General features: G+C 48.4%; 2 protein-coding genes across 2 annotated transcripts in view; both read right to left on the bottom strand.

Annotated features, from left to right (window-relative positions):
• Nucleotides 1-14,840, bottom strand: part of Pura (Puratrophin-1-like) — a 49,928-nt gene that overhangs the window by 11,046 nt on the left and 24,042 nt on the right. The window contains exons 5-9 of the mRNA XM_033381486.1: nucleotides 13,170-14,030; nucleotides 9,965-10,048; nucleotides 9,562-9,685; nucleotides 4,472-4,862; nucleotides 3,544-4,170 (exon numbers count right to left, since the gene is read on the bottom strand). Of these exons, the coding sequence (XP_033237377.1) occupies nucleotides 3,544-4,170; nucleotides 4,472-4,862; nucleotides 9,562-9,685; nucleotides 9,965-10,048; nucleotides 13,170-14,030 (2,087 nt within the window). The remainder of the gene's footprint in view (nucleotides 1-3,543; nucleotides 4,171-4,471; nucleotides 4,863-9,561; nucleotides 9,686-9,964; nucleotides 10,049-13,169; nucleotides 14,031-14,840) is intronic.
• LOC26533417 (protein late bloomer-like) lies at nucleotides 11,422-12,595 on the bottom strand. The gene is made up of 3 exons (XM_015187184.2): nucleotides 12,435-12,595; nucleotides 12,153-12,326; nucleotides 11,422-12,092 (listed from the first exon to the last, which is right to left on the bottom strand). Exons 1-3 carry the CDS (start codon nucleotides 12,510-12,512, stop codon nucleotides 11,670-11,672), a joined length of 675 nt encoding a protein of 224 aa, XP_015042670.1. The 5' UTR covers nucleotides 12,513-12,595; the 3' UTR covers nucleotides 11,422-11,669.

The raw sequence follows: 14,840 nt of genomic DNA, 5'->3' as shown, positions 1-14,840 counted from the left end.
CCTAAGACTGGTAGACGGGGTTCAAATGTCAGGGGCCATAAATAAGCCAAGCCAAACAGGCGGCCGAAAGGCCTTCCGCGACACCGATGCGCTGTGGATGCTGCCTGCTGCCTGCTGCCCCATGCCCCATGCCCCTGCAGATGGACTTGCAGAAGCCAGATCGCTCCTTTTAGCGCGATTGCAATTCAAGGCGCGAAACAATTAAACATAGTTTTCATTGCACAAAGCCCGCCGACGACATTGCGCAAATTAATTTGAGCAAACACACACACACACACACACACAGACAGAGCACACACAAATGTCTCAAAGAAAGCGCGCTAAACAAATCCAATTTCACCGACAGACGACAGACGACAGCCGGCAGGCGACAGACACAGCAAATGTTTATCCATCTGTCTATGGGTCTTCGAAGGAGGGGTAGCTGTGGCTGCAGCCCGGCTCTCGGCTCTCTTTCACCGGCAAAACACCCAAGGCTACCACCAACCACTCATGGCCATATTTGTGGAGCAATCCCACCTTCATCTCCCTCTTTCTCCTGCCAACAGCATGCGCTCTCAGCTCTAATGCAGCCCGATCAACAATTTAGATATAATATCGCATATCGCATCATAATGTCGTCGTCGTAGTCGTCGTCATCATCACCATCATCATCATCATCATCATCATGGTGGATGTGGATGTGCTAGTGGTTGTGGTTGTGGGCAACAAAATGGCGACACCAGTGGCACCACTGCCACCACAGTGGCAACAACCACCACCACCACCACCACCACGGCGGCGGCATCTTTTTTCGCACCTTGTTTGAATGCGCACGCCTAATGGACGACAGCGACATTAGTTAGTCCGCCGACGGATGGCGAGGAGAGGGGCGGGGAGGGGGGGGGGGGGCCTGCCCGAGAGGATGGGGTTGCAAGACTTGGTTTTCGTGATCCAGTTATTTTTTTGTATCTTTGGCCGAGAGATTATAGATTTAATTAAAAAGAAACAAAGATAGACACCTTCGAGGCCAGCCTCAAATACACTTTCGTTGGATTTCATTGGCGAAAGAGAAATTGCCAAGAATTTCAGATCATCTTTTGAACACTTAAGATCACATCTCAATAATGTCAACTTTCTCATGAAATTCATTTGAAATTCTTCCACAACAGAAGGAGAAACATGCGTAGATTGTAGATTGGCGGGGGATAACAGCCAGATATTTGGCTATGCCAAAAATAGGTACAGTATCGATTACACTTCACAATAGAATACTTCACAAGAGAATGCCCAAGAATTGCAGATAGTCGTTTTCTTCAAATTCAAAAACCTCTGCTATAAATCATCATTTTCAATGCTTCTCAAACATTATTCTGAGCAGAAATATATCTCTTATTAAAAGAGTTCAGTCGACGAACTCCACTTGTTTTGGGTATACCCCAAGCGGATGCTCAAACAGTTAGAGTATCGCTTGGGGAGGGGAGGCTGGGAAAAGACAAAAGCCAACACCAAACGATCTGCACAAAATTGGTAGCTGTCAACGCCTTTTTTAATTGAAAGCGTGTTGGTGTTAAATACTCGTAAGTATCTCTTAGTATGATTTTTGCGCCGATCGCGATATGACAACGCTGGACAGACAGACAGACAGAGAGACGGACAGACATACACTTGGAGCGAGCGACAGTCTGTCTGTCTATCAGACGGGAGTGACAGACAGATGGATGGACAGGCGATTGGCGATTGGCGACTGAGGCTGAGACTGAGACTGGTCGGGGCTTATCGGTGAACTACTTTTTGAAATGGAAATGGAAATGAATGAAATGAGCCAACGAGTCATGCGAATGCGAATGCGAATACGAATACAAAAATTATTTGAAATCAATGGGCAGGCAGCAGGCTAACTGCCGGCAAATCGATTGAACGCCAAAGAGAGGAAAAATATCAAAAATTTAATTTCTTTAACCTTGCTTTCACTTTTCTCATTAACTTTTCGTCGGCAATTAAAATTCAATTTTTGCAACAAAAATCAACTCAGATAAATGGCCGCACATTTCTCAAGCGGATCGGATTGGATCGCCGAGCGGATTGGCGGTGCGCGGGGGAGCGTGTGAAAAAGGCCAAATGGCCAGCAGCAGCAGAAGCCAACAGCCAACAGTCGAGAGCCGAGAGCCGAGAGCCAACAGTCGAGAGCCAAGAGCCAAGATATGTATGAGAAAACGCTAACAAGGCGATGCCAATTTTTAAATGCCAATTTCCGCAAATTATTAAATGAAATTGAGGATTCCAAAGAGCTAGTAGTATGTGGTATCTGCCACATCTTTGGGGGAGCTATGGGACCATATATGGTAGCTGCGTGTCGTGTAGCTGCAATTTGACATACTTTTGTTAACCAGCAAACTGCAACTGCAACTGCGGCAGCCGCCGCCGCCGCATCGGCTGTGTGGCATCAACAATCATAGTAATAATGGAAACAAAAAAAAAAAAAAAAAAGAAGAAGAAAAAACACACTTAATAGTATCGCGAAAGTATGACGAATATGTAAACGCATCGGAGGCAACCCGGCAACAGCTAATCCCGCAACAAATTATTGTGATTAATCAGCGAAATTGCATTAGCCAGGACGTCGACGTCGACGTCGACGTCGAAGTCTCTCTATTTATCTCTCATGGAGGGCGTTGCTGCAACTGTCACTGGTCGCTGATTAAGCGCCTGGGATCCATGGATACCTCCAGTGCTCTCCGAGTGGAGGCTGGGAGCCGCCGTTGTGGGTGCGTGCGTGCGCAATTATGCTTCAGGGCACGACGGTATCCAAAGGCAGAGAGACACTCATTAACAAATCAATTAAAGTGCCAGGAAATGGCAGCGACAAGCCACAAGAGATGTTGCTCTGGCAGATGCTCCTCCAAAGCTCCAATCCCCCCATCTGCTGGCAGGCAGGCAGGCAGGCTTATCTAACGGCTCCATTTGGCCGCTGACTGGCGGCAGCCCCATCTCTCAATCTCAATCTTTCAGCCCGATCCTAAAACTAATGCGAAAGTGGCTTTGGCTTGGCTTTGGCTTCGGCTTCGGCTTCGGCCTCGAGGAGTGGACACTGAGCGGATGCGCGTAATAAATTAATAAAGCCAGCATTAAATGCAATGCATATTCAATTAACAATGTCAGAGAGTCAGAGAGACAGCGAGACAGAGGGAGAGACTGCGCTGCGTATCTGGCAGATACATTTGGCATTTCGCTGCGCATGCCGCCGCACATTTCCTGTCCGAATCTCAATCTGAATCCGTATCCCCAGAGCTCATTAAACCGCGTACAAAGTTGCTCCTGCTGCTGGCTGCTGGCTGCTGGCTACTGGCTACTGCTGGGGAGAAACCGTCTTTATGGATATTGTAAATCGTTCGACGAACTTAGGGAACACTTAACGATCCACAGTGGATTCTCTTTTAAATTGGGAATGTGGCAATGTGGGAATTCATAAAATATCTCCACACTCCGTCCGGGAGGAGTGGGAGACTCCCATCTGGCAGATATTGCAAGAGATATTGATGTCTTATATTCGCTCGTACTTACCTCATTCATCTCGTCCTCCATGGCCCGTTGCCTCGTCAGCTGCCGCAGGCGCTCGCGTCTCTGCTCGGTCAACTGCTCCAGTCGCTGGGCGGCGCGATCCACCTCGTTGAAGAGGAGCGTCACCTTGCGCAGCTTGCAGGCGGCATCCGCATTGAGCACCGTCATCGGTGACCCCACCGGCACCCCTCGCAGCGGTGCGGTGGCGGCACTCGCCGGGCCAGAGGTGATGCCTCTGGCCAGCTCCTGGAGGCGGGAGAGCTGCGAGGCCCCCAGCTTGCGGAGGCTGTGCAGCTGCGAGTCCATCAGGGCACGACTCAGGGCCCGGTGCTGGCCGTACAGCTGGCGGCGCGTCGGCAGGCCCTGCAGATCGGCGGCGCGTATATCGCTGAGGGCGCTCACCAGATGCCCGCCGGCCGCCGAGCACTGCCTCTGGAACGCCTCCAGCTGGGCGAAGAACTCGCGCCACTTGCCCGCGTCGTGATGGGGCTGCTGCTGCTGCTGCTGCGGCTGGCCGGACAAGGCGGGGAGCGACGGGAGCAGGCCACTGGGTAGCTGTGATGGCGCAACACTTGTCGTGACTTGGTCGACGCTAATGAATTTAACCAAATGCGATGGCGATGCCGGCTCCTGTTGGGGTCAGAGTCAGAGCAAAACAAAAAAAGATTGAAACAACAACAACAAAAAAAACACACAGCGGAATCGTTGTCATTAGTGGATTTGGCCGGGGAGTTCTGTTTATTTTGTCTGGCGGTGGCCGGGCCTGGCCGGGCCTGGACTTGGCTTGGCCTGGTCATGTAGATCGGGTTAATTGGCTCGGACTGGGCTTCGGACTTGCGACTCTTTTTGGGGCGTGAACCCGAACTCCAGTTCGAACTCCAATGATTTTTGTATATTTTGTGCAATCTGAAAGGTCAAACTCTAAACTTACCGGGTGATCATTGTTGTTGTTGTTGTTGTTGTTGCTGTTTATGTTGTTGCTGCTGGTGTTTGTGTTGCTGTTGCTGTTTCTGTTTGAGGGGGTGGAGTTCTGCTGCTGTTGCTTCTGTTGGTGCTGCTCGTTGCACAATTGCAGCAAATTCGTATCGCTGGAAACGACCAAAATTTCACAATTGCCAATCTGCTTGCTTAAGAGCCTGAGACTTTGGCAAATTAATTCGATTACGCATAAATGTTGCGATTTCTCGATGGCAATTAAAATGGTAAATGTTTGTTGGGCGGGTTGTTGTTGTTGTTGTTGTCGCTGCGACTGCTGCTCCGTACTTTTATGGCCATTGATTGTTGCGGTTGTTCCTGGTGCTGGGGGGGCAGGAGGCGGTGTGCTGCAAATGTGCCAAGAAAACGGGCAATGAATGAGTTGTGGCGAGAAGTGCACGGTACACGGTACACGGTCAAGTCGCATAAATAACAACGAAAATGTGGTTTCGTTGTCGATCGGAGCTGCCCACTCGCTGCTCCGCGTGCGGAACTAGTTCACGCGCATCGATCTGATATCGGAACCGTAATCGGACTATTGGGGGAACTCAATTAGATTCTGCTTTATTTTGTAAAGATAAAATCCCTATTAAAAGTGTTTCTTTGGTATTAGAGGCTTTCAAACACTTTGATTGTCATATAATCATATTCTTTGGAACTCCTGGAATCTGGGAAGATTCTTTGAAGCCCATTCTGGCTCTGATTAGTGCCCTAATCCACCGTTGCCAGAGCGGCATGAAGATATTACCTTATTTGTTAACATTTTATATTTATTTATAATAAACTCATTTCCGAAAGCACATCCTTCCCTTGCATGCTCTATTTAGTTTACTATAATTGGCCCGAGAAATTTCTGGTTTCTGGTCTCACAATTTTCCAGCTAAATTTGCTAATGGTAAGCGCTGAATTATATTTCCCCCTCGTATTATTATTGGCTTGGTCTGTAATTTCTCTGTTACGGTATATTTCCAGAGCTGCATTTCCATTAGGGGGGGGAGGGAGACCTTGAGAACTAGTTCACATGTGAACGCGGCACAAGCAGCTCTCGAACTGTGATTAAGGCAATGGGGTGGCATGTGGCGGTGCTCTAGGCCGGGCTTTAAAGAGCAAGCAGCAGCAGAACACACAAACTTGGCAACGCCCAAAACAAGTTCAACTTAATTGGCAATAAGCGGCCTCTGCACTTGGCTCAGTGTCTGGTCTGCCACTGCCACTGCAACCGTGCTTCGGTGTGGTGTGGCAGCCTCAGTGTCGGAATCTGAGGCGCACTCAAAGTCCGCAAAGCACTTTACCTTTCAGTAAATCAGCGAAGGAAAACCACGTAACTATGACAAGTTGGTAGCCACTTTTAATCAGCGTAAATAAAAATTGAAAATTGCTGCTAATGGCAGCTGTTCGGTGGAGGTGGGGAGCCCGAAGCCCGAAGCCCGTAGCCCGAAGCCCGCAGCTCGAAGCTCGAAGCGGAGCAGTGTCTTAACACTTTAGCCAAAGTTTGTCTTCGAGCCGCAGGCAGAGCCACAGACAGACAGACAGACGGACAGACATTCCTGCTGATCCGCTGCCAGAACGGACTGTAACTGTAAACGCATGCCGGGGCCAGGTTCTCACATATTTGCCACTCGCTGTTGCTGCCACGGTGGCTGTTGCACTCACAGTCCACCCCCGTTGCCGTTGCTGTTGCTGTTGCTGTTGCAAATTGCACGCAATGCTCGGAGGGAGATCCCAGAGATCCAGCAGAGATGTGGCGTGCTCCAAGCCACCGCCGGCTTAATGATGCCGCCGCACACTGCACGGATTGGCTATAAAGAGCGGTTGGCATTTCAATTTCAAAGCAGCCTACTATGTATGTACATATATTCATGCTGCCATCAGCACTGCGGTAATTACTCCACAACGAACAGGGAATACTCTTTCTAACTTTGCAGAGCCCCAGGATACGATAGCATAGAATGGGAATAGGAAATATTTCATTAGTAGCTCAAACAATGACCACAATCCCCGACAATAGGCCATATGGATAGGGATTTATACTTCTCACAGATTTGTGTAATATTTTTAATGATCCTAAGGATATCAAATGTCTAAAATAATCCACGAATATTATCATTTATTAGTCTCTTCTTGCGAAATGCTTACAAATCCATACATTTTCCCGGAAACACATTTTCCAAGATTTTTGTGCGCCCCAAAAACTGTTTAGCCCCTGCCCCCAGGCCTCACCTTCTTCCTCGCATACATACATATGCAGGTAATTATAATTTGAGACCTTTTGCTGATTTGTTTTTCCGATCCATTTGGGGTTTCCTATTTGGCACACTACTCTCTTCGGCTGAGTAGGGCAGCCAAGACGACGCACTAAAATATGAGGAGCAGCACAGTCCTGGGCCCAGGTCGAGCGTGTGTAACCCGAGCTTTTCTTTTATATTCGTATTATGCGCGGGCATGCATATTTATACCTTATAGCCGTAGACGTACTCATAGACGTAGTCATAGCCGAAGATTCCAAGAAATGCAGAGCCCCACACACACCACGAACTCTGTCCATAAAAACAAATTTAATTGCAAGCTGTCACACACATGGCCCCCCAGTCCCCCAGCCATCCGGCCCCCAGTCTCTTGAAGATGGAGTCGGAGCTAAACCCAGACCCCGAGTAAGAGTCTCTGGTGTTGGGGTCAGACCCGCTTTTTGCCCAGGCCCATCATATGCTTAGGCAGACAAATGATGTAAGTTTTTGGATAACCATCTATTGCCCATCTCTCTGGTGCCTCTCTCTCTCTCTCTCCCCCTCTCTCTTTGTCTCTCTCGGTCTCTGTTGACACTGCGAGGCCCAGGCCTGGCCTCACTTTGGCTCACTTGGTGAAAACTTTACAAATATTAAATATTTGCGTGAGCAATTCCATCCGTCCAACTGTCTGTACATCTGTCTGACATTTGGATTTGGACAGGCAGCTAATGAATACCTTACACATGTCGGCAAACAAACGCAAATAATGTCAATGGCTGCAGCAGCCCCAAGACTCTCAAGTGGCTCTTCCTCTGCCTCTGCCTCTGCCTCGGCCTGTCCTGTCCAGCTCTCAAGCTCCAACTCGTCATGCGTCAGACTGAGAGACTGGCTGATACTGAATGCTGAATGCTGATGATGATGATGAGGCGGCTGCTGCTGTTGCTGCTGCTGCTGCTGCTGGTGTGCCAGTTTTCAGCGCAAACTCCACTTCCAGACTACCAATCTCTGTATGTTTGTCAAAGAGTTTTCTACACGATTTGGCCGCGTTTTAACCACCAATTGGCATTGAAGCAATTAACATTAACATGCAGCTGGAGCTGGAGCTGGAACTGAAAACTGGAACGGGAATCGCGATGAGTGTTCTCTTATGTCGATTTAGATTTCACAGATTTTCTGATATTTCCAGGAATCGTGTGGCCGCCTGGAACCTTTCGAGCATTCAGCACAAAAAGCAGCAGCAACAACAAAAAATATAAAAGTTCACATCATAAATCTTAAAGTGTCACGAATCTGTCTGAAAAAAATCATCCATTTGCCCTGCAGTATGCCGTCTTTCTCACTCTTTCTCTGCTCCTCCCCCACTCTCTCTCTCTCTCTCTCACACCACAAAGGGAAGCCGCACACAGACGACGTGCCATGGAGTCGGCCCCCCCGAGCCCACCAGCCCCCCCCGGCAACAGCAACTGTAGCCGCCTGAGTGGAATTCTAATTTACACTAGACAGCAGGAGGAAAAACTCTGTTCCTGAGAACTGTTTTACTGCTTTTCGATTGATTTTTCCCAGGGGGTTTTGACCCCCTTTGATGGGAGCCTGATGCATTTGGGGGGTTTCCATCGAAAGAGATCTGTGAGAGAGTTTTGACTTTTCTTCCAGATATGTGCCTAGAATTTCTTAATCGATCAATCGATTCGGTGATCAATCTGCCTTCCCACGCACAAGACATGTATTTGGTTTTTGCAATTCGTGGGCATTCGCTGGTGAATCTCGAGCGGAGGTATGAAGTCTATTCAAAACTCTATCTAAAATCTTGTTTCTCGTATAATCTTCATTTTCTAACAATCTCTCTTTTCTCAATGTTTTTCTCATGATCTTCATCCAATTACATCCATAAATTACAGGCTCATTAATGTCTAAGGGGTTTCCTTTCTCAAATATCCCATGAAACATGATCCTCAATAATATCTTAAGAGCCGTTTCCTTCCCACACGAACACCTGAGCACAGGAAATATCTCCTAATTAAGTTTCATTGACTTTCGCCTGGGAATCTGTGAAACTGGGAATCAATTGAGTTAAAAAAGGCATTCAAATATCTATTGGCAGATCTAGGACAGATACTGGATACCGCAAACTATGCTGGACAGTGCCCTCCTTCCGCCTATCGAGTGTTAGCCAAGACTTTTGTTCTATTTTCTAAGGCCAGAAGAGCCCAGAGTTCTCGGTTCTCGGTTCTCCGTCCTCGGTTCTCCGTCCTCGGTTCTCAGCCACAATGCAAGTGCTGTTCGATGTTGTTGCCGCATGTTTCCTTTTAGCCAAAGTGGCAAATTGACTGACATGCATTCGGTCTGACCATCCAACCCTCCAACCATCCAACCATCCAACCATCCAACCATCCGACCATCCGACTATCGATGGAATGGAGTGGAGTGAAGGAAACGGCCGACAGTCCAACGGTCTTAAAGGCTTAACTGCTTCGTTCCCAGCGCCACTCGGGGTCTGTCTGTCTGCCTGACTTGGTGTTGCATTTGCACATTTGCATATCTGCTCGTAAATATGGATGGGCCGTCTCGTGTGAGAGAGCTCTCCTCTGGCTGCCGAGGTCTCTGCAATGTCTATGAACTTTTTGCCAGACAAATTGAAATGCCTGATTCTCCAATTCTGATTCTGGTTCTGGGTTCTGGGCTCTCTCCATCTCTCTCTCTTTGGGCCCATTCCCATGCGTTACTTTGACATTAAACCGATGAGGCTTTGATTGTAATTCTGATTCAGATTCAGATATAGATAGTATGGTTATGGATCCCCATCCCCCCTTATAACACTTACTTGCGCTCTGGTATGGTGCTGTAGTAGAGCAGCAGTGTGGCAAGCTCATAGCAATTGAGGCCGGCGGACGCCACACAGGCCGCATCCACGCTCACAAGTGGGTCGCCTTTGAGGGTGCGTGTGCCTGCAAAAGAACAGATGGGGAAAATCAGAATTGCAGCTCCATCTCCATCTCTCAATTGGTTCGCCCTGGGTGGTCGATAATGTGCGAATTAATTGAAAAGCCCCTCCCCTCTCAGTGGGTATGCACTTTTCCGCCGGCGGCAAATTGCCTTTTTCTTTGCGGGTGGGGTGTGGGATGGGGGCGATTCCAATTTATAGGCAAATTTCGTTTAGTTTTCAGTGAAAGTCTAGAATTAAATGGAAAGTTTTGTCACCTGCGGAACAGGGGATGGGCACTCACCTGGCAGATAGACGCCGCTGGTCAGCAGTTTCTCGGGCAGCTCCCCGATGGAGCTGGGCGGCAGCAGCTCCGTTTCGCAGGTCTCTGGAAAAGCCAAACCAAAGCGAGGAAAACGGGTGAGAAAACACATGAGAAATACGGATGGGTGGATGGATGGATGGATGGATGGATGGATGGGGGGACCACGTATATGGGTTAATTGGGTTTTAAACGCTCGTCGACGAAAACCTTGAAAACTCGTTCAGGATCTGCGCCGTTTGCATAATAATGTCATTTGATTAATTTCGTTGCTGCCACTGGGGCAGGCAGCATGAAGCCCACAGCCTACAGCCTTCTACGGCTCCTGCGCCTGCTAGGAGGGGGGGCGTGGTCTGCACCCCAAAAAACAGGTCCATCATAATTCATTTTCGGTGTCCACCGACTTTCCCATGCGACAAAAATATTTCCATATGATAAATGCGGCACATTTCAGCGTCTGCGAAAATTCTGCTGCACACCATCGCTCTGAACCTCTATCGGGGGCCACCTGTTGGTGCCACTGCCACAGAGAGCGAAACCGAAACCGTAACCGTATCCGGGGGCGGGAATCGCGCGCAAGGAGGGGGTGGTGGGGGGGCGACTGGGCATTGTAATTCGATATCCCGACCACAGAGACCTGCAGCAGCCCCCGCACTTTTGCGGCTGATTTATGCCCGCTCGCAAATTGCACCCACACACAACATACCTCTAGTCGGCAGTTCGGGGTTGAACTCCAGTTGCATTCCAGTGCACACTGGTGCCAGCCATTGCCATTCATCGGAATGAATATGATACGAGAAATAGCTGCAATATCTATGGATGCTAGGGAGGCCTTTGCAGGCTGTTCACTAAGTGTTCGGGTGGTAGTCTTTCCCCTACCATTTTATGGGTAGAAATGCATATGAAAGGCCTCTAAAGAAGTTCGAGATCTCTCAACAATAATTATAACTGCTTCATTATGGTTGTACTTATTGCTGGATGGCTCTGACACTGTTCTGGGAACAATGAGTCTCTAATTTATAGCGATTGAAGATTGAATAGCCATTTATATAGTGGAATCCTCAAGCAGGATCGATTCAATATACTCGTACCTCAAGCACTATAGGGTTAAATACTTGGCTGTGGAGCTAACAGAGTTAATGAGTGATTGCAACCGAAGGAAGGAACGTCCACTGAGGCAGGAAAGCATCGAGAGACCCAGAGAGAGAGAGAGAGAGCCGTTGAGTGTAGATGAGTAATGGAATGGCTATGGATTCCGTTGGAGAGCACATTGGATGTCCCACTGTACCCCTAGAGTAAATCATAGTCGGGATCTGCCTCTCTATCGCCTCTAGTATTTCATGGTCTTCAAAATCAACCTGAACATAGAAGGAACTTTCATCAATATCCCACATTTTTCGTCCCATTTTGTACCACTGTCTGGGCCCGTGGGGGCACACTGCTTTGGTTTCTCATTTAATTTTCATATTTTAGGCTTTTGACAAATTAAAAGGCATTTGCACCGGTGTCGCTGTGTCTGTCGCTGTGGCTGCCCCTGCGGCTAACCAGAGTCTCGCCGGATGCCGTGGGCGGCTGTGGTTGTGGTTGTGGCTGCCGGTTTCATTACGGTGGACATATGGGCATTTTGGGCAGCACTCTCTAGAGCCTAGAGCCTAGAGCCTCTAGTCTACAGTCTAGAGTCTAGAGTCTAGACCCAGAAGCTTCTGCGGCTGACGGTGCCTCTTTCCACATCCACGCGGATCAGCTCGTAAAGGGACTTCAGTCGAAAGTGCAGGTACATTGTCAAGATGATCAAAATGAATGTGTAATTATAGGCGTTGCACAGGACGAAGACGATCCAGCCGGGAAACATGGCACCCAAACAGCCCCGCTCGTAGATGTTTTCGGGGACCACGGTCTTGTTGTGATAGCAGGACTCCGGGCAGGGTATCCGTGGATAATTGTAGTCCACGGGCCCCAGCATGCCGCAGCACTTGTACATCTGTTCGGTGTCGCCCAGCTGATTGGTCCTAAACATGTAGACCACGGCGTAGATGTCGTAGAGGTCGTGAAATAGATAGCTTCCGAGCACTAAGGGGGCTATACCGACAACAATTAATATGCCCAACCACTGAAGAGGAGGCGGAGGATTCATTGAGTTCCTTGAGGGAGAGAGGGTCTCGTAACTCACCAATTGAGTGGCATTAAACTTGACCTTGTACACCATAATGCCATCGGTGATGAGCAGGATCAGGCTTAACAACTGCAGGAACACCATGATCACGAGGCAAGGAAGGTAGCTAAACTTCACGGGTATACTCTGTATGATGTATATGTTCTCTCGTGCATCCTCCAGGTAAATGATCTGCCCACCGGTCAGGGAATTCAGGCATTCAGGGAGATTCGGGGATGTATTTGGAATAAGGCCAGAGATCAGAGATCACACTGAAGACTCAAGAAGACTGAAGCTTACCACAATGACTATATTTATGATAATGCAGGCCCAGTAGTAGTGTCGCGGCAAACACTCAAATCCGCTGTACCAAGGCATAACAAATGTGGCTGAGCCCCTTCCAATTCCCTGCCCTGCCTATAGTTTCTATAGACATCTTTGACTTTGAGAGAACAGGATACTGGATATTGGATACTGGATATTGGGTACTGGATATTGAATATTGGAATTCCAAGTCCAAGATATTAAGTTTTCAAAGATTTCACTCTCTCTCTCTCTCTCTGTTTCAGAATTTGGGGCAGCCAGAGCTTTATCTTGAGACGATCGCCTGGCGTTTAATTGAATTAAATGTCCGGGGCAGCATTTATGAACAGAAAATATATCAAATTAGCGCTAAATTTGTGGCGCTATCTGACTTCAAAGCGCCCCGTTCGGAATGGGCACAAATTTGGCTGGATCTCGGCTGAAGCTGGCTTTTGGCTGTGGGGCGTTTAATTGAATAGTTCGGGCAGCATTTGCATACGATATTGCAGTCCGGGCGAACGGTCCTCGGACGAGGGGTTCGAGAGTAAAACAAATAAGACAAATCACGCCCAGAAATGGCCAGCGATAAGCCACGAACTGGATTCGAGTCGCGGTGTCTGTTGCAAGCGGGCAAACAGATATCTGGCTGAGCAATTTCTGTTGCTGTTGGCTATTTTTTCATGGCAAAACGTTGCGCATGCGTAATGCAATATTACGTATACGTATACGTACCCAAAGATCGTTCAGCTGCTCTTCCGCTGCCTCCGCCGCCGCCGCCACCATCGCTGGGCTCCTCATCGCTATCGATATGCGGAAAAGAGTTGCCCAAACAAAACAGCGGCAGTGCCGGGGACGTGGATGATGCCTCACTCTGGTCGCTGTTGCCGCTGCGGCTGCTGTTGCTGCTCCTCTTCTTTGTCTCGCTGCTGCTGCTGCTGTTGCTGTTGCCACCTCCGCCTGAATTCTGTTTCATATTATTGTTGAGCAGCTCCTCGCCGGCACTCGAGCTGGAACTGGAGCTGCTGCTGTTGCTGCTCCTATCGCTGACATTGCTGTTCCCCGACGAGGTGGAGTTCATGCTGTCCTGTCTGTTGGTCAGACGCCGCAGCATGTAGCGGTTGTTGAACAGTTTGTTTTTGGTAATCAAATCGCTGCGCCTCAGCGCGCACTTGGGTGAACCGGCAATGCTGCTCGGGTTCCCCCCATTCGTGTTCCCATTATTATTGTTGTTGTTGTTGTTGTTGGCCTCATCCAGTGGCAGATCCTCGCCCAGTGGTTGGGGTTGGGGCATCTGCATCTGCATCTGCAGCTCGTTCAGTGACACGCGCTCAATGCTGCGCTCCACGCTCACCAGCAGATTCTGCAGCAGCTGCGGCAGCTCGCCGCCGTCTGTTGTGGCCATCATCATTGATGCCGCCGCCGTCGTGGACATCTCCAGTTGGAGCAGGCTCAGTGGCAGTGCCAGCGGATTCGTATGGTCGATGCAATATCTCTGGACGCTCTCCACGTTCGGGGAGGAGCGCCAAACAGCATAGAGCCGTAGTGTGGCCTCAACGTCTTCGTCGTCGTCGCTTTTGTCGCTTGTTGGGGCTTCTGCAACGAGAGAGGGGGCAGGAAAGAGTCCAGTGATTAGTTGTGTGGCTGTGGCAAGAGCAAGAGTGGGTAAATGAATGTGTTTCGATCTAATCGGGGCTTGTAGTGCTGCGGATAAGAGTTGGACAAAGCTAAATGCCACTGGAAGGTGGCTTTTTTGGTTGCGAAAACACAAAGTTGGAAGATTTCTAGAGTGGAAAGTGGATCTGTGGATCTTATGGCAGTGCCAACTTCTTCCAAAAAATCAAAGAATCTAAGAAAGCTATCTTTAGGGTTCCCTAAAGCATCGAAAATACATTGAATATGGTCTAAATTTGCTAGATATTTGAAGAACATAACCTTAATCCGGAAATATTTAGCTTTTTACTATTTTAGACTGAAATTTTCTTAGAAGTTGTCTCCTCATTCCTGGAAATTCTATAATTTCAAGGGATTTCTACGTGATGACCATGGGTCTATTGCTTATGGTCTATAAAAACAGATGCAAGGAAGATAAAATTTAAAAGAAAATCAAAGTTTTCCATCTCTAAAAGGCGTTGAGCATTCCTTTTGGTTTATAGTTCAAATTATTCCTATCATGAGGCTCTTTATGCTCGGATTATAGATTCCTGTACCATCCTATACTATTACTTTTTTTAAAACACTAATACTAACATTCGTTTCGTATAGTTAGTAATCATTTTTGAAATATCTATGCATTTTAGTGCTCATCTCACTCGATCATTAGACCAACATCTTTCCTGAATGTATGCGACAGGCTCGGGTGTACGACATGCGGCAGCGCCCCTCGGCCAGGCGGACAATCTTCGG

Source organism: Drosophila pseudoobscura, chromosome X (genome assembly GCF_009870125.1).
Source record: "Drosophila pseudoobscura strain MV-25-SWS-2005 chromosome X, UCI_Dpse_MV25, whole genome shotgun sequence".
Classification (NCBI taxonomy): Eukaryota; Metazoa; Arthropoda; class Insecta; order Diptera; family Drosophilidae; genus Drosophila; species Drosophila pseudoobscura.
Note: the sequence above shows the minus strand (reverse complement) of the source record. Positions and strands in the feature narration are given on the sequence as shown.